At 40.6% G+C, this 24,527-nt stretch overlaps 3 protein-coding genes across 3 annotated transcripts in view; 2 read left to right on the plus strand and 1 right to left on the minus strand.

The window, feature by feature from the left end:
• Positions 1–3,161, plus strand: part of LOC130910255 (vesicle-associated membrane protein 2-like) — an 11,524-nt gene extending 8,363 nt beyond the window's left edge. The window contains exons 4-5 of the mRNA XM_057827376.1: positions 1,652–1,703; positions 2,011–3,161. Of these exons, the coding sequence (XP_057683359.1) occupies positions 1,652–1,703; positions 2,011–2,027 (69 nt within the window). The 3' untranslated portion in view covers positions 2,028–3,161. The remainder of the gene's footprint in view (positions 1–1,651; positions 1,704–2,010) is intronic.
• Positions 2,011–22,759, minus strand: LOC130910249 (neuronal pentraxin-2-like). Its single transcript, XM_057827365.1, has 7 exons — positions 22,667–22,759; positions 18,426–19,469; positions 17,225–17,864; positions 13,549–13,805; positions 12,833–13,012; positions 7,982–9,067; positions 2,011–2,143 (listed from the first exon to the last, which is right to left on the minus strand). Exons 2-6 carry the CDS (start codon positions 19,158–19,160, stop codon positions 8,858–8,860), a joined length of 2,022 nt encoding a protein of 673 aa, XP_057683348.1. The 5' UTR covers positions 19,161–19,469; positions 22,667–22,759; the 3' UTR covers positions 2,011–2,143; positions 7,982–8,857.
• Positions 4,961–24,527, plus strand: part of LOC130910254 (voltage-dependent calcium channel gamma-6 subunit-like) — a 30,354-nt gene continuing 10,787 nt past the window's right edge. The window contains exon 1 of the mRNA XM_057827374.1: positions 4,961–5,341. The gene's annotated coding sequence lies outside the window, so the exon portion shown is untranslated. The remainder of the gene's footprint in view (positions 5,342–24,527) is intronic.

Below are 24,527 nucleotides of genomic sequence, written 5' to 3' on the forward strand. Positions count from 1 at the left end.
TAATTGCGTTAAATATTTTAACGTGATACATCCCATTATCGGGATAAATTCTGTAATGGCGCCGTTTTACCTATATAGAGAGAGATATAAGGCAGCGTATAATGAGTAGAGTGAATTTTGGCAGCCTGTAGAGCCTTTTTTTAATTGGCTAAAGCCTTACAATCCCTCTCCCCACGATTAGAAATATAATGGGAAGCAATGTGAGTAAGCAAGGTCGCATTTGATCTTTTTCTGAACACCTTGTGTCATTTCCCAACGCAGAAAGATATATCAATTGGTAGCACTACGCACAGTCATGGTTCCACTTCCCATCATGCATTTGGGCATGGCCACAGTATCATTTTCTGAAAGCTCAACAAATACAGTAGATGGCAATATTTAGTCACAATATACAAAGTCACAAGTCTTTCTATCCGTGGATCCCTCTCACAGAAAGAATGTTAATAATGTAAATGCCATCTTGAGGATTTATTGTCATAATTAACACATACAGTACTTATGTACTGTATGTTGAATGTATATATTCGTCCGAGTTTTATTCATTTTTTTTCTTAATGCATTGCCAAAATGTATATGATCGGGAAAAATTATCGGGAATGATTGAAATTGAATCGCAAGCAAAAAAAAGCAATCGGATCGGGAAATATCGTGATCGGCAGATACTCAGACTAAAACGATCGGGATCGGATCGGGAGCAAAAAACATGATCGGAACAACCCTATTGTCAATTTTTGTAGAACACGGCGACTGGCCATCTCTGTGTTCCTCCGTGTTTGACAAAGCAAAGGGAGCCCTGAATTTGCAAATATTCAAGATGCTAATTCTAGCTATCCAGAGTGAAACCCCTCCTTCACACCTAGACAGCGACTATACAGCAGTGTTGTATGCTTGATTGCTTGTTTGAGTGGTCTATTGTTTGACAAAGCCAAGTAGTCAGTTTGGTATTGGAGTCATTTGACGTCTTTCTGGTCTTTCTTTATAGCCCCAAAAAAAACAGGACTTCCAGTGATAAAGTGCTTAAAATTTAATGCCATATAGTGATGAATTTCACATTTTAACGAGATAAATTCATCGTTTGGATGAATTCCAGGCTTTAGTGTAATTGTTTTCGCGTTATCAGGTAACGAATTTATAAGGTGATAAATGTCACAATTTACACGATAAATAACATTTTTTCATGTTTTAAGAAAGCATTTCAAATATGAAGTTATGATATAGCAAAGTGACAGGTTGGTCAATTTTAACACAACTGGACACTTATTATGATCAATGGCAATGCGTAGAGTACAAAGTCAAAGAACATTTTTCCACCTCCGGCGATGGTGATGATGATCATCCAGAAGGTGCCTCTGAAGTGTCCAATCAGGACAGGCGAAGGAAGCTCACATCATAGTTTGAGTGACAACGAGCAGGAAGTCGGAAACTGCAATCCGGATTACGTCGGGGATTAAGCGGACAGCTGTGACGTGATTCCAGCACCGGCGCACAAACAGATATGCAGGCGCTCGGTTCTGCTCTCGCTAATCTCAAACGCCCTACCGTCCCACCCAGCCAGCAGTGCATCATCCTCTTTGAATTTAGATCAGGCTGAAAATATGCTTACACTTTATTTTTGATAGCAGAATGATGTTCTATTGTATCTTTCTTCCAGATGATGATCATCATGGCTGTAGTGGGCGTCATCCTGTTTGGCGTCATATTTTGTGAGTCCCTTGACTTCTACAGTGGTATGAAAAAGTATGAACCTTTTGGAATTTCTCACATTTTTGCATAAAATCACCATCAAATATGATCTGATCTTTGTCAAAATCACACAAATGAAAAAACAGTGACTACTATCTGAACCTTTCAGATACTTTTTCATACCAATGTATCTATACTTCTATAGACTTCATAGTGATTGACGGCGCTAGAGCCTCCCTATCCAAATGGATTGGACGTCTCGCGCCGTCAATGGCAGTGAATAAGTCAAAATTACATCACAATTTTTTTTTTTACCTGTGTCCTCAGTGTATTTCTTCTACTGACCTGCAATGGAGCCTCCTCATTTCCCGTCGTGATCTTCAGTGAATTTCGATTGTAATTGCCAGACTTTTTGCTGACTACAGGAACTCCGTTTTGATGTATTTTGTGTCTCTTTGCGCTGACAAAACAACACATTAGTGTTTCAGTAGATAAATGGTGGAAAGCTGACTTTGTAATGTTTGGATATTTGTGTGTCTGGATCCTGGAACCCACTCATCAAGTGCGAAATTTTGAGGGTGCTAGATGAACCAGAGTTGCTTTTAAAATGAGTTGTTTTTGCATGGACCACATATAAATTTTAGGGCTGTCAAAATTATCGCGTTAACGGGCGGTAATTAATTTTTTAAATTAATCACGTTAAAATATTTGACGCAATTAACGCACATGCCCCGCTCAGATAGACCAAAATGACAATACAGTGTAATGTCCGCTTGTTACTTTTTTTTTGGTGTTTGGCGCCCTCTGCTGTCGTTTGGGTCCAACTGATTTTATGGGTTAGTACCATGAGTGAGCATGGTGTAATTATTGACATCAACAATGGCGAGCTACTAGTCTATTTTTTGATTGGACATTTTACAAATTTTAATAAAACAAAATCATTAAGAGGGGTTTTAATATAAAATTTCTATAACTTGTACTAACATTTATCTTTTAAGAACTACAAGTCTTTCTATCCATGGATCGCTTTAAGAGAATGTTAATAATGTTAATGCCATCTTGTTGATTTATTGTTATAATAAACAAATACAATACTTATGTACAGTATGTTGAATGTTTATGTCCGTCTTGTGTCTTATCTTTCCATTCCAACAATAATTTACAGAAAAATATGGCATATTTATAGATGGTTTGAAGTGGGATTAATTACGATTAGTTAATTTTTAAGCTGTGATTAACTCGATTAAAAATTTTAATCGTTTGACAGCCCTAGTAAATACAAAAGTTGCATGTATAAATTTAAGCATACCTAAAATCTTGAATAAAACAACAATGAAATTTAGCAATTACCAACACATGCTATTGAATGATCCCGGTCCAAATGGATTATTTGGACGTCAATCACTGTCAGTGGCAGCCAGAGTCAATTTATGGAATAACATTAAAGCCGTTTGAACAGTAGGACGGTTGTATACTATTGCTGCCATTGACGGCGATTGACGTCCAATCCATTTAGGCTGGGAGGGCGTGAAGGGATTTAACGATCGCTGCCAACCTCGCTCCTCCCAGTCAAATTGGATTGGACGTCCATCACCGTCAATAGAGTCTACCCACGTACCACGTGTTCGCGTAGGGTTCCGCCCACTTGTCCGTCAAAACATAGTGTTAACCTATTACGGCTACGTACATTTCTCCTATTTACGGCGTGTTTTTCTGCTCCTTAACATTAATAATCAAAATGGTGAAGGCGTGTGTGGCTGTTGGTTGCACTAACAGAGAAGATGGAAGGAGAGACTTGAAATTTTACCGTATTCCGAGGGATCCAAATAGAAGAGCGAAATGGACGGCTGCAATTCGACGTGAAAATTGGACACCAAAAAATCACCACAGACTATGTAGTAGTCATTTTATATCCGGTAAGATGCATTTAATATATATTTAGAGGGTTTTGGCCTGACAACCACAATTAAGATCATTGCTAGGCTAATCGCCGACAACATACGACGTAGTACGACATAGTTTCAAATTCAAGATGTTTGTGACTTCCCTATCTTCCACCATCGTTATTTTTTGAATAATATTTAGCTGGTACCAAGTAAAAGAAACTGGCCTCGTCTACGGGGCTGACAAATAACCACAATTAAGATCATTGCTAGGCTAATCGCCGACAACATACGACGTAGTACGACATAGTTTCAAATTCAAGATGTTTGTGACTTCCCTTTCTTCCACCATCGATATTTTTTGAATAATATTTAGCTGGTACCAAGTGAGGGAAACTGGCCTCGTCTACGGGGCTGACAAATAACCACAATTAAGATCACTGCTAGGCTAATCGCCGACAACATACACGTATGTATGTAGTGCGTGCTATCGCTAAACCATATAAACATTAAAAGCCTTAACTCCATTGACAAACGACATGAAATACATTAGACTTGACAGTGGATGTTAGCAATAACAAAAGAATTCGAATTGAAAATTTCGTAACTCACCTTTCCAAGCACAAGATAGATTCCTGCCAAACGAGGACCTGTTTCACCCAACCAGCAACGAAGTATTTATAAGCGTCCAAGCTCTTGAAGTTTTTCGTGAGAATAGGCTGATTTTGTGTGGACAAGATCATTTTAAATATCAGCGTAGGAGATGTCAGGCAGACAGGGCGAAGACAGTGGGTCGAAAAACATCGATTTGGGCATCAAATATGGATCTGGCGACTGTATAGAACGAAGCTTTTCCTCATAACGCCTTTTATGCAACAGATCCAGTGAGTTTGCGGCATCAGAAAGCACCGGGTCTTCCATGAAATGCATTTTAAATTGCGCCATCAATTGAAATCAATGCAAATACAGAGTCAAAATGACGGACAAGTGGGCGGAACCCTACAGTGAACACGTGGTGCGTGGGTAGACTCACCGTGAGTGGCAGTCGATGAGTTTAACTCCAGATATTTTTTAAACTTCTATTTAATTTGAATGTAATCCTATTGTAGACCACTAAATGGCGCCCTCATATTAGTTTTTCGTCAGAAAAGAAGATTATTAAAGGTCACAATGCTATTTATGATAAATTTCTGTTGATAGATGTGTAAATTTTAGGAAAAAAATTTGAATTTTGTTCATCACTTCAGGGAAGTCAAGTATGTTTACAGACTTGATTTAAAATAAATGGCTGAAAATGCTGTAAAAACACGCAGTAGGGATATTTAAATATTAATGTAAGTGTATAATAGTTAATATATGCATTTATAGGTTTTCAACATAGACAATATAGACAATCTTCATGGCGTGGTATTTGTGTTTAAAATTCGTATTTTTGGGTTTTGATTGACGATTTCTGCAAATACACTTATCCACTTGGTGGCGACATTGCGCTGTTGAGAAGCCACAACGGAGAAAAGCAGCCGAAGAAGAAGAAACAGCGGGAAGTCTGGTATTGTTTTTAATTGTGATGTTTAAATTGATTTTTCTTTTTTGTCTTTTGGCTTCATTTTAAAATGTCAAGTGCACCTGCTGAAAAAGTTGAGTCAGCGACTAAAGGACAACGTCGACGAATTGTTTTGACTGCTAAAAAGCAAGACACAAGCTACAACTTTACCAAAGTAAAGAAGAAAACGGACAACAACGTAAAATCTTGGACACACAAGTGACCAACTCAGGTTTGTTCTTTTTTTTTCCAAAATCATTTGGCGAGTAGGAAAATCAGTTGTTTATTTTTATTTTTTTAACTTTCAGTGCCATTGACGATGATAGACGTCCAGTCACGTGTCTCTTAAAAACTAAATTGATACTTATAATGATTTTATCACTATTAGACATGCAACCTCCCAGTTCAAATGGATTGGACGTTTAGTGCCGTCAATTGCCATGAACCTGAAATTATTTTGAAATAGTTTTTATTCCACTAACTGTACAAGTGTTTGTGAACGTTCTTAATTGATTAATAGTGTGGATAATGGCTCTGGTTCTTCTACATGTTTTGGAATCCAACTGACAACTATTTTGATAACCATTTAAGACCTTCTTCACCTTAAACTTGTCTAAATTCTTAATTTTTTTATAACATATATATATAACTATATAAATCAGTTTTAAATATCAGTTCTCTTCATTATATTTTTGTTACGTCAAAGTAGGACATGAACAAATATCTGCTTTTACTTTGGAAAAAAATTCTAGTGCTGCAACTATTAGTAATTCGATTAGAAAAAAAGATTCAAATTAAATTTTGCTGCTTCGAGTATTCGTTTAATTAAAATGGCGTTGTTGTAATGGTTTGTTTTGAAAGTGTTTGCGTTTATTTGTATTGATTTGGGTGACTACACTGCCTCTAATGGCAACATTGAATAAGACATAACTCATTTCACATTGTGGAATCCAGCTACTCCCTGTTAAGACCAACATAAGCTTGGTTTTTGTGTGAGCTGTTTTTTTTCATGCATTCGAAATTCAGTTTTTAGGTATATTTAGCTGTCTTTTGTGGGAATATGTGTTTGAGCATTTGTTAAGAGCATTGTAAAAAAAAAAGTTAAAAATTTAGCGTTTTATAGCATTTAAGCTAGCAGACTTTAGCTATGTAAGTTAACCTACTGTTCTTTTTTTGTACTTAGATCCTCATTAATTATTTTATACCGTTTGAGGCTCAGTTCAGGTATTTTAATTTATGTTCCTTATTCGATTACTCGATTATTCGAACTAACTAGTTCATCGATTAATCAATTACTAAGATAATCGACAGCTGCAGCCTTAAACAATTCACATTTTTGCTAATTTTCTGATATCTTACTGTCTAATCTAGCTTCTTAATAAGGCTGCAACAACTAATTAAATCAATTACTGAATAGTTTCCGACAAATTTGATAATCAGTAAAGTTGTAGACTATAGTCATGTCAGGAAGCTGTAATAAAATATCATTTTTGAAGAAAACAGTCATCCATTTTGTCTTCGTTGCTACTTACAGCATGCCGAAAACAACTTCAAGGTAAATTGTGGAGGTACAGGGGTTGGACAAAATAATGGAAACACCTAACATTTTGACATCATAATCATTGAACATAATTGTTAAAGAATGGCACGAGGAACATTCTAATGAAGTTGAGCATCTCGTATGGCCGGCACAATCCCCAGACCTTAACATTATTGAGCATTTATGGTCAGTTTTAGAGATTCAATTAAGACGCTATCGTCTCAAACAGAGTTAGAGGGTTTTCGAACTGAAGAATGGCTTGAAATTCCTTTGGAAACAATTCACAAGATGTATAAATCGATACCTACACCATATTAAATTAGGTTTTGTTGATATTTTAAGGTGTTTCCATTATTTTGTCCAATTGTGGTAATTGGAAGAAGTGACATTTATCTGATTTTCGTTAGTTGTAGCCCTACAAAGAATTTAAAAAATGTAGGGCTGCAGCTATCGAATATTTTAGTAATCGAGTATTCGACTGCAAATTCTATCGATTAATCGAGTAATCGGATAAAAAACATTTTCTTTAGGTAAGAAGCAATTATAAATATACATGAAAAAACAAGACATTTCATCTAATATTGAACCAACAGCCAACAATTGCATCTCAGAAGTGACTAGGAAAAAAAAAAAAAAACTTTTTTTACTGCTTTCACTCAAAAACTTCTACATCTTAATTAAAAAAAAAATCTTATTTCGTACTAAAAATTTCATTACGCTTGATAATACACTAGGGCTGCAGCTATCGATTATTTTAGTAGTCGATTAATCAATGAACTTGTTAGTTCAAATAATCGAGTAATCGGATAAACATGAAAAATTAAAATACCTGAGCTGGGCCTCAAACGGTATATAAAAAAATATATATATAATAAGGATCTACATATGTACAACAAAAGAACAATTGGCTAACTTAATAGCCAAAGTCCACTAGCTTAAATGCAATGAAATACTTTTTTTTTTTTTTTTTTTTTCTATAACAATGCTCTTAACAAATGGTTCAGACACATATTCCCACAAAAAATGGCTAAATATACCTTTAAGCTAAATTACGAATGCAATAAAAAACATTAGCTCAAACAAAAACCTAGCTTATGTTTGTCTTAACAGGGAGCAGCTGGATTTGGCCATGTAAAATGAGACAGACTAGAAGGCAGTGTATCCACCCAAATCAATGAAACTAAATGCAAACATGATCAAAAACAAACCATGACAATGCCACTTTAATTAAACGAATATTCGAAGCAGCAAAATTTAATTTGAATCTTTTTTTTCCAATCGAATACTCGAGTTAATCGATTAATCGTTTCAGCACTAAAAAAATGTACATACCCTTGTTGAAATGCCATTCCATAACTATACATCAACATTGAGCACTCCCTCTAGTGCCGCATGATAGTACCGCGTTTAGTACTCAGGAGAAGCAGCGTGTAAAAAAGGCAAATTTAAGTACAACTTTATTTCAAATGTCTTCAATGTTTAACTTTGACATTTTGCAAGTTAAAAGTTTTGGCTCTGCGACTCTGGACTGAACTCACTGTCTTATGTCATCAAAAAGAAATGATTATATTTACAGAAAAGACACAAAGAGAATGACTATCAAATGTGCATCAAAGGCGAGTAGCAAAAACAGGAATATTATGAATACATATTAATACATACATCTGTTGTTTGCCCTTATATAAGCATCACTTGGCGTTATAATAAAAAAATAGAAATATTTACAGCTGGTCATTGTCGCTAAGCTGTCCAAACCTTTGCATTTTTTTTTATTTGTATTTTTTTTATATTGTGTAGAGGAGCTCATAATGACAAAAATAGTACCTTGACGCCAATAGCAAGGGTTTAAAATGAAGCCCCTGGTGCAAAGTGCTTTACTTTGTTGGGGCAAAAAGTTTAAAGTGCAACTAAAACCAGTTAGCAGATCAGCGTATAATCTTTCACCTGAGTTGCCCGGGCGCCAAAAGGTGCGCGCGAGTGTGCGTGCGCTAACAAGCCGAGAATTAGACGGGATCATGAGCAGCGGCGCTAAGCAACGGGCGGCCGAGGGGGCGGCGCCCATTAGCGAGCTGACACGTTGAGGTAGGGTTCGCGCGGACCGCTCACCTCACGTGCCGCTTACGCAACGGGCTCATCCAATTACGTGCGCCGGCATCCGCTCTTTTGACAGGCCGTTCCATAAAGTCCCCGCGAGTTGGGTTGTAATGTTCAGTGGCACGGGTCGAAGGGGAATTCGGACAGGCCGCCGTGCAGCTCCACGGCTTCCGGCTCCCAGGATGCCACGTCGCCCGATGAGTGAGCCCCGCACGACGCCTGCTCGTAGATCTCGGACGCCGTCAGCACTCGAGACCACACCTGCACGTCCGATAGTTCGCCCGTGAACGACTGCGTCACGTCAAAGCGGCCTCCCATTGTGTCCTAAACACACACAAAAAAAAAACACATTACTGAGTATACTGTGAAAATGCAGCTGTGGTTTTACCATAACTAGAGCTGTCTGGTATTATATTCCTAATATTTTATCAGCTAATAATATCGGCCGATAAAAGCCTTTTGAAATTATATCGGATAATATCGACATCGGTTTTTCATTACATTCTGCCTTTGTACGAGGGCTGGTCACAGGTTAGCACAACAGTTATGCTTGCTTTTTGACTATTAGATGTCTCCAAACTAAGATGCTTGGGATTTATTAGGTGATTATTTTCTTTATTTGGTTACGTCTACACTAGGATGGATAATGGCCTTAAACGTCTAATTCGATGGACTATAAGTCATGTCGGCTACACTAATATGCCTATTATCTGGATTACCGTATTGGCCCGAATATGTGACAGCCCTGATTATAAGACGACCCCCTCTTTTTCAAGACTCAAGTTTGAAAAAAGACTTTTTGAACACCAAATTAATTTTTATACAGAAAATAATTACAGTACATCCGAAACAAATGATTATACCAATATATTTGAGAGAAAAAGCATGCTGTTTTGCCTCATTCAAATTTTAATATCTGAACATTTAAATATGTAAACTAAAGCGCAATCACATTCGTAAATGAATAGCTTCTGGTTTTTGAAATGTAAATAAACCAATCTAATGTGATAAAACAACAAATTGCAATAACTGCATTAAACATCAAAGTGAAGTCTAATGGTAACTGTAGTCTTGAAACAAATCTGAATAAGGAAAAACATTGCAATAAAATAATGCAAACTGTTTAAACTTGAGAGTAGCTGAGATCTGTCATGACAGAACATCGCTTCAATGATATCTGGCGCCATCTAGAGTCGTGAATGGGTATAATGTCTAGACCGCGGATATAAGACGAGCCCCTCTTTTTCAGTCTTATTTCAATGGAAAAAAAACGTCTTATATTCGGGCCAATACGGTAGTTGTCAGACGGATAATGTAGGTGGGTTATATTACACGCCGCTTAATATGGACTGCTGTCTCTGAACAACAATCGGATACTAAGTAAGTGACGTCATTCCGTTGCCATTTTTAGTGCGGCATGATGGCATCGTAAACAATGGAGGCGGACGATCACGACGTGGCATTCCTGCTCTTTTCTTTTCCACACATTTTTCTTTAACAGTCAAACTACGTCGCAATAACATGCTTCAATTCAGTGCCCACTGGTGGTCCTCCCATCGTGGATGACGCGGAGATGAGTGTTTTAAAAAAAATTTTTTTTTACAGAGCTCGTCTCCCGCGTTGTGTCCAATCAGCCAGCTGCGGGGCTGGCCCCTCCCAACTAAATGCCGACCGAACATGAGTATATAAAAATGAGCTGCGTGGTACTCCCAGTCAAAGAGACGCGCGATCGGTTTTTTTCCATGACATTTCTGCCTGTCAAAACTGTCGCCACTTCCAGGATTGCCACTGTTATGCACAATCGCTCCTGCTTGTGGCTTCCAGGAAATATACGCAGCGCCACACCATATTCTTCCATTTGTTATTTTCCAAGTGGTGAGAGCGCAACTGAGCCTCAATTGTAACATCCCAAGTAACGATGTCAGGCTTATTTGAATCTTAAACGTAAGTGTGGACACGTATAAAAATAGTCGGCAAAATACCCTGGAGAAAATTATCTGTCTTAGTATAGTTGTAGCCTAATAGGGAACTTTGGACTTAAAGACTTGTAGGCTCTGATAAGCCACAATTGTTCTTTTACTAAAATATGTTATTAGAAACACATAAAATATTGCCATTGATTTAAAAATCTATAATATTTAGTACATGTTTTGACCTACAGAGGGCGCCATGTTTTATGCGTGCAATGGACGCTCGGGGGGATGACGTAGTTGGCCTGGACTGGGAGAATAGCTGTGCTAGCTAGGAAGTGAAGCTAGTATGACAACTGGCATGATTTTGTCACATTCTGCTGCTGGTCAGATTGTTTTGTGACAGAGCTGTGGGATGACTTCCAGACGTCGTACCTGCATCCAATTCCAGCTCATCAGCAGTGTCCTTAAACCGATCCTAGGAAGGTTGCCGAGATATTGACTTGCTGCCATTTGACAGTTTGTATTCTCAATCCCTTCGTCGCTTGCCTTGGTTTTTACACGGTGAGACGTTAAACACATACGCACATCGTTTAAAAATGGTGAGTACTTACTACTACTACTATTACTACTTTTTGCATGTGTTTTCCTTTCATATTTTTGAGCATAGTGATTTTTTGTGGTAGCTTTAAAGCAGATTGTTGATCTGTTGACCACATTAGTAACGTAGCATATTTAAACCACCCTTTTTTGATATTACTACGTTTAAGTATTTTCTTAACGCATCTTTAGTGTGTTCTGCCTGTAAACATCTAAACAAAACATACTGAAAGCACACGGTAGTACTTTGGGTGTCAAATTCGCCTTTTGTACGACGTTTCGCCGGTGTAGCATATTTTGGCAGAACACCGGTTTTGTCCTATTCTCGTCTCATCCCATCCTTCCTGTTCATTTTGCTTTTGCTGCTCGTTTTGTGAAATTTTGACAGTGCTGTGATGCTCATTAATGTTCCTCTCGAGTTCAAATTGAAAGGGTTAAACAGATGGCATGTTTATGTCGCTAGAGCCATACTCTGGAAGCCCGGCAGCGCAGTCCAGTGACATCACCGCTAGAGGAGTTCCAAAAAATCGATTAGTACATGGATCGCGTTTAGACACGTGACGATTCGATTAAGATTCATAAAGGTTCAAAAACGATTATTTTCCCTCATAATTTTATGGCAGCAGACCAAAATTCAAGACACGTCTGCTACCTGGGCACCGTTAACGGGAGCACGCACGTTATGATGGATGCTGCCGGTTTCTGAGAGAGAGATTTACTCCTTTTTAAAAGACTGGAAAATAAATTTGTGTATGAGACAGGCAAGCACAGAAGCGCGACCCTGCGCAAGTTACTTTTTAGAGCAAGAGGGGAAGAAAGATAGTTCGATGCGCCTTGTCTTTCAGATGTGCAGCAGTAGTTTTAAGGCATTTCAATTAAAAAATGTCCTGAGTGTGTTGCTAAGACCTGTGTGCATCAATAAGAGGTGAGTACACGAACCCTCCTGCACTGTTTGGCCTTAATTGTTGTTGTTTTTGAGATCTTAATAGTTAGCGCCAAGTGCTAAGCTAATTAACTAATTCGCTAATGTGCATTTCATGTATGTAGAACGTGTAAAACCATGATTAAGCACAGCGGTAACACTACAGACATGCAAAATAGTACAGAAATCTGTGAAAACAAAGGATATTGGTTAAAAGAAGTCTTATTTCTACAGACACTTTGTTTCCAGAAAATGTGGAATTCATTCCACCTGTGTAAATGTTATTGTTTTGTTGAAAGAATTAAGTACTCCCTTTAAAATGGTTAATGTTTTTGCACTTGCTTGTAAAAAAAAAAAAAAAGCAGCTTTTTGTTTTATGGGCATTTTTTCCATCGTTCCTGTTGAATCATTAGGATATTTTAAATAAATAATGGACATAAATTTGTTTGGCTACTGTATTAACTAGTAGTGTACGATGCATCAATAATCGCGATGATCGTGATAATCGGAATAACTGTGATGTCATATATCGGATATTTGGAGTTGGACAATATCGGGATATTGGTTAAAAAGTCATTATCAGACAACTATAACCATAAAAAAAGAGAACTTTGGTTACCTTAAATTTGATCTTGTTAGCATATTTATTAGCCTCACCTGCTCTTGCCCAAGAAGAAACATCCCTCCCGGTTGGATGGCGTGCCACGGTGCTAGGTTTTGACCCGATCCTTTCCTGGCCCCGTCCTGGTACACCTCCCACACGCCGTCACGCGTGGCCCACGTCACGCACAAATGGTGCCACTTCCTGTCGCTCATCGTGACGGGCAGCGTCACCGCCTGCCGCGGCAAAACAGGACAGTTTAGCTAACATTTTAGCATATTTTTCATTGAATGCTCACTGTGATTCATGGACTTGGATGTCTAGTCTCATCAATGGCGGCCGATGAGTTAACCAGGATTTAATTTCTTTGTTGTGAACAGACTTGGCTGGTTATCTAGGCCGATAAGTGCAAAATGTACCCGTGGGAAGTGTTGTTGCTAGTCAAGCGTGAGACAAACATGACGCTCCTTATAAACAATTAGGCCAATCAATTAGCTTTAAGAGGATTATTCCATGCGTTTCGTATGCTGGCCGAGTGTCAAGTGGGACAGGAGGGAGAGAAGAATAATGTTGTACCCGCCTTCCGTTTGGTGGTAAGGCCAGCCAGTTCTCAGAATTTGAGATTAGCAGATTCACGAAAATGCTCCGGCCAATCGATGTGGAGTTGGGATTAAGGCTGCCAAGATTAATTGACTAATCAAAAACTAATTGGTGGTCTGTTAATCATTTTGAGACATTTTTGACATCAGTATTGTGCAAACTGATTGACAACCTTGTCATTGACCAGCAGCTCCATGGGGTTGGCGCCCCACTGGATGAGCACCAGCTCGTTGGCCTGGCCCGGTACGGCGTAGGAGAAGGGCGTCCCCACCCCCGGGCCGGCACCGGCACCCCTTTTCAGCCGCAGGCAGAGGGTCAGGGCGAAGAGCTCGGTCGTCAGGGAGCGCTTCATCTTGGCGTACATGTAGTTGGTCCGCATGGGGAAGTCCAGCAGGAAGGCGTTGGGGCTCTTCAGTTTCTTGTGGCCTCCTGCTGACAACATGTCATAAATTAACCTTTTGTAGGACACTCATTGGCTGCCATTGACGGCGCTAGACGTCCAATCCCTTTTGACTGGGAGGAGTGAACGAACATTAGATTAACTGCTTACAAATCGTGAGGAATGAATTTCGATCTCGCAATCATCAATTAATTGAAAAATTAAGGGTTTTTCTCATCGGTTTTTAGAATAGATTAATTGTATTAATTTTTTTTAACAATACAGTAAAAATGACATTTTGGGAAAACATTTTTTTTAATTTTTCAGGAATAGTTAACCAAGATTTCAAAATATAAATGCATTTCTAATTTGGTGCGTAATATTTTCGTAATATTATATTTTTCTCAATTTTGGAGGGATATCAATTTGATTGTAATGTATTTTATTTACAAAACCTTTCTAAAAAAAAAGGTGGGTGCTGAGGAGGCAATACCTCCAATATGATTTCTCATTTATACAAAATTAAAAGTTAGTAAATACCATCATGAACGTTTACCCCCAGCTACAAGTGTCAACTCCAGCATGGTTAGTGTGTCTAGCCGTGGTAAAATGTGTTTTTTGCTCTCTGGCAACTGTCTGTGTTGAGAATGCGAGTGTGTGTATAATGTAAACATAATAGAGTCATACATACATGCTTTTTATGGAAAATAATTACTTTGGTTCAAATGGTAATTAGGCATGGTATGAGATTTTAACGGTATGATAATTTTAAGTAAAAAAACCACGGTTTCACGGTATCACAATATTGCAATTATAGCTCTAATATGTGTTATTTTGAGCTGTACGGGTTAAAAAAATCCATTGAACTGGATTTTTAGATTTTTTTTTTTTAAACATATTTGCAAATTAGAATATCACCATGAATATAATGTTAAAATAAATAAATGAAATAACAAAAAAATAAATAACTCAATTATTTTAAATAAAATTGAAATATAATTTTATGGACTAAGCCTACAGTCACAGCTCAAGTTGCTCAAAATTACAAGAACCCTTGGGAAACTGCCACACATGCCACTACTACTATTAATATTAATGGAGAGCGAGTGCAAGAGACAGCGCATGTGTATGACTCGGATCATTATCTAAACATTTTACACAGACACCCGCCCTCTCTCAACACACAAAGTCGCCAGAGAGAAAAAAAACACCACAAGCTGTATTATGAAAATGATATTTTGAACATATGTTTACAATGGTGAAAGACTTTACAAAAGTAGGCTAATGGTAGAGTGGAAACTAGTTAGCCGTCTTGGCATGCTAGCTAGCCACGTTATCTGCCTTCTTAAAGTTATGTTATAGTATTTGTTTTACCATGGATAGACACACAAATACTCTTGAGTGAACGCTCGTAGCTGGTGGGAAATGTTCACGACAGTGTTTACTTACCTTAAATTTTGTGTAAAGAGACTGATGATGGTTACGTAAATGTGAAATCATGCTGGAGGTCCTGCTTTCCTTCCTCCTCTAAGCTGCAGATTTTTCGCTCAATTTTTGGGACCAAAAAAGCTAATGGTAAAAAGCTAAAAGCTAGCTTATACCGTACTATGGTATGACGGAAAATTATAGTGGTTTTGAAACAGTGACGTTTTCATACCATGGTAAACCTTGAAACCGATTACTGGCACATGCCTAATGGTAATAATGTTGAGCTGTGGCTGTGGGTTTACGTCTATCTAAAGGACTGCATTTATTTTCTTTTTATTTAGAATATTTCAGTTTTTAAATTTTAAAATTTATTTTAGCATTATACTAATGTTACAATTTGCAAATATGTTTTGAAAAATAAGAATCCTGTTCAATGGAAAAAGTTTTATTTTTTTAACCCAGATATCTCTAAGTAACACATTTTAGAGCTGTAATTGCAATAGTGTTAAACTGTGATATTTTGGCTCAAGGTTATACCGGCACATGCATACTCACACTTAGGTTGTGTTAGTGTTAGATGTTAGGTAATACAACAGACCAGTCGGCAGCGTGGGCTCAAATTTTGGCGTGTTTATAAAACATGCTGTCAAAATGAGAAGACTTTTAGACGGGAATTTGCTAAATTATTAGCTTGCTAGCTTAGGGATATTGGTTTTGAATTTGAAATAAATGCTTTATTATCTAATTTCCTAGGGTTCGGTGAATCCACATGTGGTTTGGTACCTTTAGCAATAGGGGTGTGCCATCTTAGGCACCCCACGATTCAATTCGATAACGATTCAGGGCGCTATGATTCGATTACTGAACGGTTATAGCAATTATCACGATTATCGATGCACTGTACATTACTGATTACTACAGTAGCCAAACAAATTTATGTCCATTATTTATTTAAAATATCCTAATGAGTTCAACAGGAATGATGGAAACATGCCCATACAACAAAAAGCTGCCCTTAACCTTTTTTATATATATTTTTTTTTTCCAAGAAAGTGCAAAATCATTAACCTTTTTAAAGGGAGTACTTATTTCTCTCAACAATACGATAACATTTACACAGGTGGAATGAATTCCACATTTTCTGGAAACAAAGTGTCTTTAGAAATAAGACTTCTTTTAACCAATATACTTTGTTTTCACAGATTTCTGTACTATTTCACATGTTTGTAGTGTTACTGCTGTACTTAATCATGGTTTTACACGTTCTGCATATGAAATACACGCAAGCTAATTAGCTTAGCGCTCGGCGCTAACTATTAACGTCTCAAAAACAACAACAATAAAAGCTAAACAGTACAGGAGGGTTCATGTACTCACCTCTTACAGATGCACACGGGTCTAGGCAACACATTTAGGACATATTTTGATTTAAATGTTTTAAAACTACTGCTGCACATCTGAAAGACAAGGCGCAACGGACTATCTCTCTTCCCTCTTGCTCTGAAAAATAACTTGCGCAGGGTCGCGCTTCTGTTTCCTTCCTCTCTCATACATTAATTTATTTTCCAGTCTTTTAAAAAGGAGTAAATCTCTCTCTCTCTCTCTCTCTCTCTCTCTCTCTCAGTCACCAGCAGCAGCCATTATGATGTGCGTGTGCCCGTTAACGGTGCCCGGGCAGCAGACGTGTCTTGAATTTTGGTCTACTACGAGCGGCTGCCATAAGGTTATGAGGGAAAATATTCGTTTTCGAACCTTTATGAATCGTAATCGAATCGTCACATGTCGAATCGCGATGCATGTAATAATCGATTTTTTGGAACTCCTCTATTTAGCAATGTTAAGAACTACTGTTTTATAGGGAGTTTTAAATTCAGTCAAAGGAATTGGACAACTTGCGCCATTAATGGCAGTGATAGATGAGCATTCACTGCCAGTAAAGGTTTTATATGAGTAAATCAAGGGTACCGTTACTTAATATACAAACATAATTTATAATAGATCACTCCAATTGTTGTAAAGAGCGTCATGCTAAAATGCTAACCGTGTTCAGAGCGGCTATGGTGTAGCTGGCTGAGGACAGTTTCCAGTTTGCCGTGTCCGCCGTTGCGCGCACTGGTCTCCTTGCTGCTGAAAGGAAGGCGGCGAGGGAGGTCATGATTGTCGTGGTGGTCATCGTGGTGATCATCGTGATGGTCGTCATGATGGTCGTCGTGATGGTCGTCGTGATGGTCGTCGTGATGGTCGTCATGGTGGCCGTCGTGGTGGTCGTTGTGGTGGTCATTATGATGATCATAGTGGTGATTGTCATGGTGGTCGTCGCGATGGTTGTTGTAGTGGCTGGAATGGCGGCCGCTGCTGTGCCAGTCGTGGTGGCCATAGAAAGGATTGTGATGGCGAGTGCGGTGGTTGTAATGACGGCTCCCGTGGTAAGTGTTGTGGTGGTTGTCACGGTGGTGGTCGTCGTGGTGGTTGTCACGATGGTGGTCATCGTGATGATCGTCATGGTGGTTGTCACGGTGGTGGTCATCATGGTGATCGTCGTGGTGGTCATCGTGGTGGTCGTCGTGGTGATCGTCGTGGTGGTCCCTGTAATAGCTGTGCAGCTGCTCCTCTAAAGCGCTGATCTTGCGTTGGAGGAGTTCTCTTAAAGAGCTGGAGTAGGAGCTGGAAGAGTTCCTTGCCTGGACACAAACATTTGGAGATTGAAATAGTCAATTTGGAGATCCTGGAAAGATGGGACTAAGCATTCCTTTCTTGTGTATGCCTCACTGTTCCTTGCTTTGAATCACTCCCTCTTCCCACTATCTAACTACATGAGTGGAAGTGATTGTTTGTATAGATGCGCCACTGCTTGCCCAAATTCAGCTAAGATTAGCTCAATTTCATGCTACTTGGTGGTAAAACTGGGAACGGATAACTTTTCTTCATTCCTCTCCCTGACTCGCCCCCTGTCTTCCTCATTTGAAAATCCGGCTTTGTTCCCTGCCAGCGCACGCTGCGATTAATAGCCTCGTCAGGCAGGATGAAGCTAATTGAAGTGACGCTTGCTCGCACCCCTCAGGGAAGGTTGCGACGTGGGCATCCTGTTAGAGGAGGGAGGTATCGGGGAGTCAATCCTGGCTTGGCTTCAAGTTAGCCTCTCACCTTTGGGTGGGTTCGGAGCATATTCTTGGCTGACCAGTTCACCCGATTATGACCGAAACTTTTTTATGTTGCAGTGGAGGTGTCGTCACGTATCTTACCTGCAGGTTTTCAAGACGTTCCTTCAAGGTCTGCACGGTCTTTCTGGCCTGTTCCGGCGAGAAGGAGTCGTGTTTGCCATATGACTCCCGGTGATGAGGGTCGGACCTGTGGCTACCGTGGGAGAAATGGTGATCGCTGCCGTGATAGCCGATGTGGTTGTCGTGATGGTCGCCATGATGGTCGTCGTGATGGTCACTGTGGTGGCTGCCATGATTACCGTTGCTGTGACCGTTGCTGTGGTGACCGCCGAAGCCCTCGCACAAGGTGAGCTTGGCAGTGAGCTCCCTGATGGTCTCTCGCTGGTCCAAGATGGTCTCCTTCTGCCTGACCAGGCTCTCGCGGAGGTGCAGGATCGTGGCTTTGGCTTCGTCCGATATAACGATTTTGCGGTTGCTGCCGTTGTAACCGTGGCCGTTAGTGCTGGGCCCGTGGGGCGCGGCGGGTGGGGAGTAGCAGCTAGGGTCCGCTTCCGGGGGGATGGGAACGCATACGAATTTGGGGCTGGTGCCGTAGTCGTGCTCTGTGCCTAGAAAGCTGGCTGAAGCTTCAGAGGAAGACAGGATGTAGCAGAGGACTAGCAAGTGTAAGGCAAGGCCACCTAGGAGCTTTGTGGGCAAACACTCCAGGCCCAGATGACTGATGTCTCTCCCCATCTTCGATTTGGGTCCAAATGACTCCTTGACCGATGACCTCAATATCCTGCAAGGCTTTACCGTTGCGGGGAACAAGACCATGGATCATTTGCGCCTCCGTGTCGAGTAAAAAAAAATCCGATGACACTTGACCAAAAATAACTTCAAGCCAGCGCCACAAGCGTGGCTTTTTGTAAATCCTGCTGTTGCCACACTAGCCTCCAGTGTTGCATGGTTGTTAACACAGATCCTGAGACTTCCTTCCGCCGTGCCTGGAAGCAAATTCCTGGACCTCGTCCAGCCAGGTGATCGGACTTGGCGCAGAGGACGTCCTGTGCGGGGCAGCCAAGATTAATCCATTTAAGTTTGGCCTTCCACCATTAGATCCCAACACAAGACTCAGCAGGGTTCCTGCATGCAGAGCACACATGACAGGATACATACGCTTTAGAAGATCTGACAGTGCTGACAAGAAACAAAAAATGAATTTGCTGCCATTGTGTGTAATCTTTGAAAGTATACTTCAAGAAATCCCCAACCGCGTCAAGCATCAGTTATATTGTGGGAGTGGGCAGGAAGTGTTGTGTTTCTTATAGATGTTTTTAGGTTAGTTTTATCTTGGTGAGCTGGTTGCTACGGTCGATCTGAACAACGATAACCACAACAAACAATCGAACCTTAAAGAGCCTTTTAACGAGGTCGTCCGATGCTCAGGGTGCTAATCTGACCGTGAGCCCCCGCTGTCTGATACTTAAAAACATTAGCTCGGGCTTTAACTAACATGATACTGAGCTGAGGCACGTGGACGCGCACATGAGCGACACCGCCCTGCAGATGGGCACGACAACAGATTGTTACAGTTGTTTCTGTCTCACTTTGACTATTTTTATTCTATTCAAAATCGCCTTGTTACAGTCCCTAATTCATTCACTTTAGTCAAATGTTAGCATTGGATTCTGCTAGGTTATGGTTACTCATGAAGCATTCACCCAAATATAAAGCCAGCAAGCTATCAGTTTTCTGTAGTTGGCCTTTTTCTCACTAGGGTTGCAAATGAGATGCCAGGTTTGGTAGGCGACCATTTTAACTCACCCAAACAACTAACCAAACCAGCCAACTAACCAACCAACCTGTATCCATCCATCCTTTCAGTCAACTTCTAGTCCTCTATCCATCCAATCATCATTTAATTCTGCATCCAACCAGCCAACATTTAGACCTAGCCATCCATGCATGCATGCGTGCATCCGTCCATCGTTTAGTCATCCATCCATTCATCCAACCAACATTTAGCCCAGCATCCATCCATTCATCCAACTAACATTTAGCCCATCCATCCAACTAACATTTAGCCCATCCATCCAACCAACATTTAGTCCACCATCCACCCAACTAACATTTAGCCCATCCATCCAACCAACATTTAGTCCACCATCCACCCAACCAACATTTATCCATCCATCCATCCATCCATCCATCCATCCATCCATCCATCCATCCATCCATCCATCCATCCATCCATCCATCCATCCATCCATCCATCCATCCATCCATCCATCCATCCATCCAATCAACCAACATTTATCCTAGCATCAATCCATCATTTAGCCCAGCATCCATCCATCCATCCATCCATACATACATACATACATACATTTATCCTAGCATCAATCCATCATTTAGCCCAGCATCCATCCATCCATCCATCCATCCATCCATCCATCCATCCATCCATCCATCCATCCATCCATCCATCCATCCATCCATCCAATCAACCAACATTTATCCTAGCATCAATCCATCATTTAGCCCAGCATCCATCCATCCATCCATCCATCCATCCATCCATCCATCCATCCATCCATCCATCCATCCATCCATCCATCCATCCATCCATCCATCCATCCATCCATCCATCCATCCATCCATCCATCCACCCATCCAACGTTTAGCCCAGTGTCCGTCCGTCCGTCCAACCAACCAACCAACCAACCAACCAACCAACCAACCAACCAACCAACCAACCAACCAACCAACCAACCAACCAACCAACATTTAGCCTAGCATGCATCCATCCAACCATCCATGCAATCAACCAACCAACATTTATCCTAGCATCCATCCATCGTTTAGCCCAGCATCCATCCATCCATCCATCCATCCATCCATCCACCCATCCATCCACCCATCCAACGTTTAGCCCAGTGTCCGTCCGTCCGTCCAACCAACCAACCAACCAACCAACCAACCAACCAACCAACCAACCAACCAACCAACCAACCAACCAACCAACCAACCAACCAACCAACCAACCAACCAACATTTAGCCTAGCATGCATCCATCCAACCATCCATGCAATCAACCAACATTTATCCTAGCATCCATCCATCGTTTAGCCCAGCATCCATCCATCCATCCATCCATCCATCCATCCATCCATCCATCCATCCATCCATCCATCCATCCATCCATCCATCATCCATCCATCCAACGTTTAGTCCAGCATCCACCCAATCCACCAACGTTTAGTCCCACTGCTATCAAACCACAAACCAACGTTTAGCAAGGCATGCATCCATCCATCCATCCATCCATCCATCCATCCATCCATCCATCCATCCATCCATCCAACTATTATTCATCTATGTACAAAGGCGTATGTTACCTTCCCCCTGCTGGGCAACGCGCAACGCATTTGTCTTGTTTATCCTAACAGGATTCGACGTGGGGGTCAGCAGGGGTCCATATGCAGCCCACTGTTTTCCTCTTCCATCCTGTTAGCCTATGTGACCCCTTAGATTACACCCAACCCTGACCGCCGGCTGAACCGGCAGCTCACCCTAACGTGTTGCTGTTTTGACAATTTTTAATTCGCAAAAGATTGTCCAGTCAAGTCAAAGTTGTATTTGAATCATCATTGGAGCTTCGATGCAATATAGACACAGATAAAAGCCTGCAGATTATCCCCAAAAAATGCGTTTTAAGGTCTCCACGGTTTAGCAGGAGAAGGCTAACATAGATCAGACAAACTAACAAAGAGACAGGAGGCAAGAGTATGACAAGATCGGAAACAAAATCGAAATCAATAATGTAGAATTCGTGTTTATGACAATTACACCTCTTGGGTCATGACACCATTGTTAAACACTAGACAATTTTCAAGGCACTGCCAACTGTAATGACAATAGGAGCTAGATAGGATGTCAACATGCAGTATTTTTTTTTTTCAACTTAACTGAACCTTGACCACCAAGCCCCACCAGTACTGGAAAAAGTTAATCAACTGAACTGCTTTCCAACATTCAGATGGAGGTCTTCAAGAGCTAATGCCATTCTTTCATCCGGTCCACCAACCATATACGTCATCATTTTTTGCATTCATCTAGCTATTCCCTCCAAAAATTAATCCATCTAATTATATCACAGGATTCACAATTTTACATATCGTTAGCTTAGTTTTTAAGTTGTCACAATATGAATGAACCACATAAGCGCTAGCTAAAACAATTATTTCATTAAAAAATGAGAAATAATGTTAATAGGCTAACAAGTCAATACTAGCTTTTTTGTCAATAGCTCCCTTTTAATGATAAAATTAAAAACTTACAGTGAATGAACTATTCTCTTCGAAAAGTAACTCCTTTGCAGGTAAAATAAGCGTTCCGGCGTTCCTACCTGCTAGCGAGCGGCTCGTCAATCCCTCGTAACGCTGATCAGCTTGAGGAGGATTGCTACTTTGAGCAGGATAAATTTATCTCGCTCGCTCTCTCTCCTTGCTCGCCCATGACCAGCCCAAAGAAAACATCAGCCGTTCAAACTGACCGCTCGCCGGTCAGTGGATGGCGATAGACATCCAATACATTTGAACTAGGAATCAAATTTTTAGTGCCATTGACAGCAATAGACGTCCAATCTATTTAGACTGGGAGAGGGCGAATTCGCCCTCTCCCAGTCCAAATGGATTGGACATTGATAGCCGTCAATGGCAGATGATACCTTAACATAACCTTATCTGTGATTTGAAAAGCACACTTGAATGTTGCTTGGATCAGCTGCTACACACTAGTCACTTTCACCCCCTAGTGGGGTCAGCTCTGATGTCATTAACAGGTGGGCGGCAAAAATAGACGCGCGCATATGCAACGTTAGACGGCGTCCGCATTCAATACACGCGTCCAACCCGCACGCACAAAAGCGGGCACGCGGCTCGTTAACGCCATTGTTCCGTGCTGAGCGTTTACGAGAAACACAATCACAGTTATTTGCGTCACGTCAACACTCAGGAGTCCGGTCAATTGCGGCGGTCAGTTAAAAAACACAAGAGAGAATTTTTTTTTTTCTAAATCATTATCATTTTACACAAAACTCCAAAAACAGGCCAGACAAAAGTACTGGCACCCTAAGCCTAATACTTGGTGTCACATCCTTTAGACAAAATAACTGCGAACAACAGGTTCCGGTATTCATCAATGAGTTTCTTGCAATGCTCTGCTGGAATTCTTCTTTGGCCAACAGCTCCAGGTCTCTAAGATTTGAAGGGTGCCTTCTCCAAACTGCCATTTTCAGATCTTTCCACAGATGGTCTATGGGATTCAGGTCTGGACTCATTGCTGGCCACTTTAGAAGTCTCCAATGCTTTCTCTCAAACCATTTTCTAGTGCTTTTTGAAGTGTGTTTTGGGTCATTGTCCTGCTGGAAGACCCATTACTTCTGAGGGAGACCCAGCTTTCTCACAGTGTGCCCTACATATGCTGCAAAATTTATTGGTAGTCTTCAGACTTCATAATGCTATGCACATGGTCAAGCAGTCCAGTGCCAGAGGTAGCCAAGCAACCCCAAAACATCAGGGAACCTCCATGTTTGACTGTGGGGACCGTGTTCTTTTCTTTGAAGGCCTCGTTTCTTTTCCTATAAACTCTATGTTGATGCCTTTACCCAAAAAGCTCTACTTTTGTCTCATCTGACCAGAGAACATTCTTCAAGGCTTTCACAAGTAAGTTTTGGCAAACTCCAGCCTGGCTTTTTTTATGTCTCTGGGTCAGAAGTGGGGTCTTCCTGGTATCCTACCATATAGGCCCTTTTCATTCAGATGCAGAAGGATAGTATGGGTTGACACCGCAGGACAGCTTGACCTTGTTTTGATGTTAATCGAGGTTCTTTATCCACCATCCGCACAATCTTTCGTTGAAATCTCTCGCCAACTTTTCTTTTCCGTCCACATCTAAGGAGGTTAGCCACAGTGCCATGGGCTTTACGCTTATTGATGACAATGCGCACGGTAGACACAGGAACATTCAGGTCTTTGGAGATGGACTTGTAGCCTTGAGATTGCCCATGCTTCCTCACAATTTTGCTTCTCAAGTCCTCAGACAATTCTTTGGTCTTCTTTCTTTCCTCCATTCTTTCTTTCCTCCATGCTAAATGTGGCACACACAAGGACACAGGCGAGAGGTTGAGTCAACTTTAAT

The sequence above is a fragment of the Corythoichthys intestinalis genome, chromosome 22, assembly GCF_030265065.1.
Source record: "Corythoichthys intestinalis isolate RoL2023-P3 chromosome 22, ASM3026506v1, whole genome shotgun sequence".
In the NCBI taxonomy this organism is placed as follows: Eukaryota; Metazoa; Chordata; class Actinopteri; order Syngnathiformes; family Syngnathidae; genus Corythoichthys; species Corythoichthys intestinalis.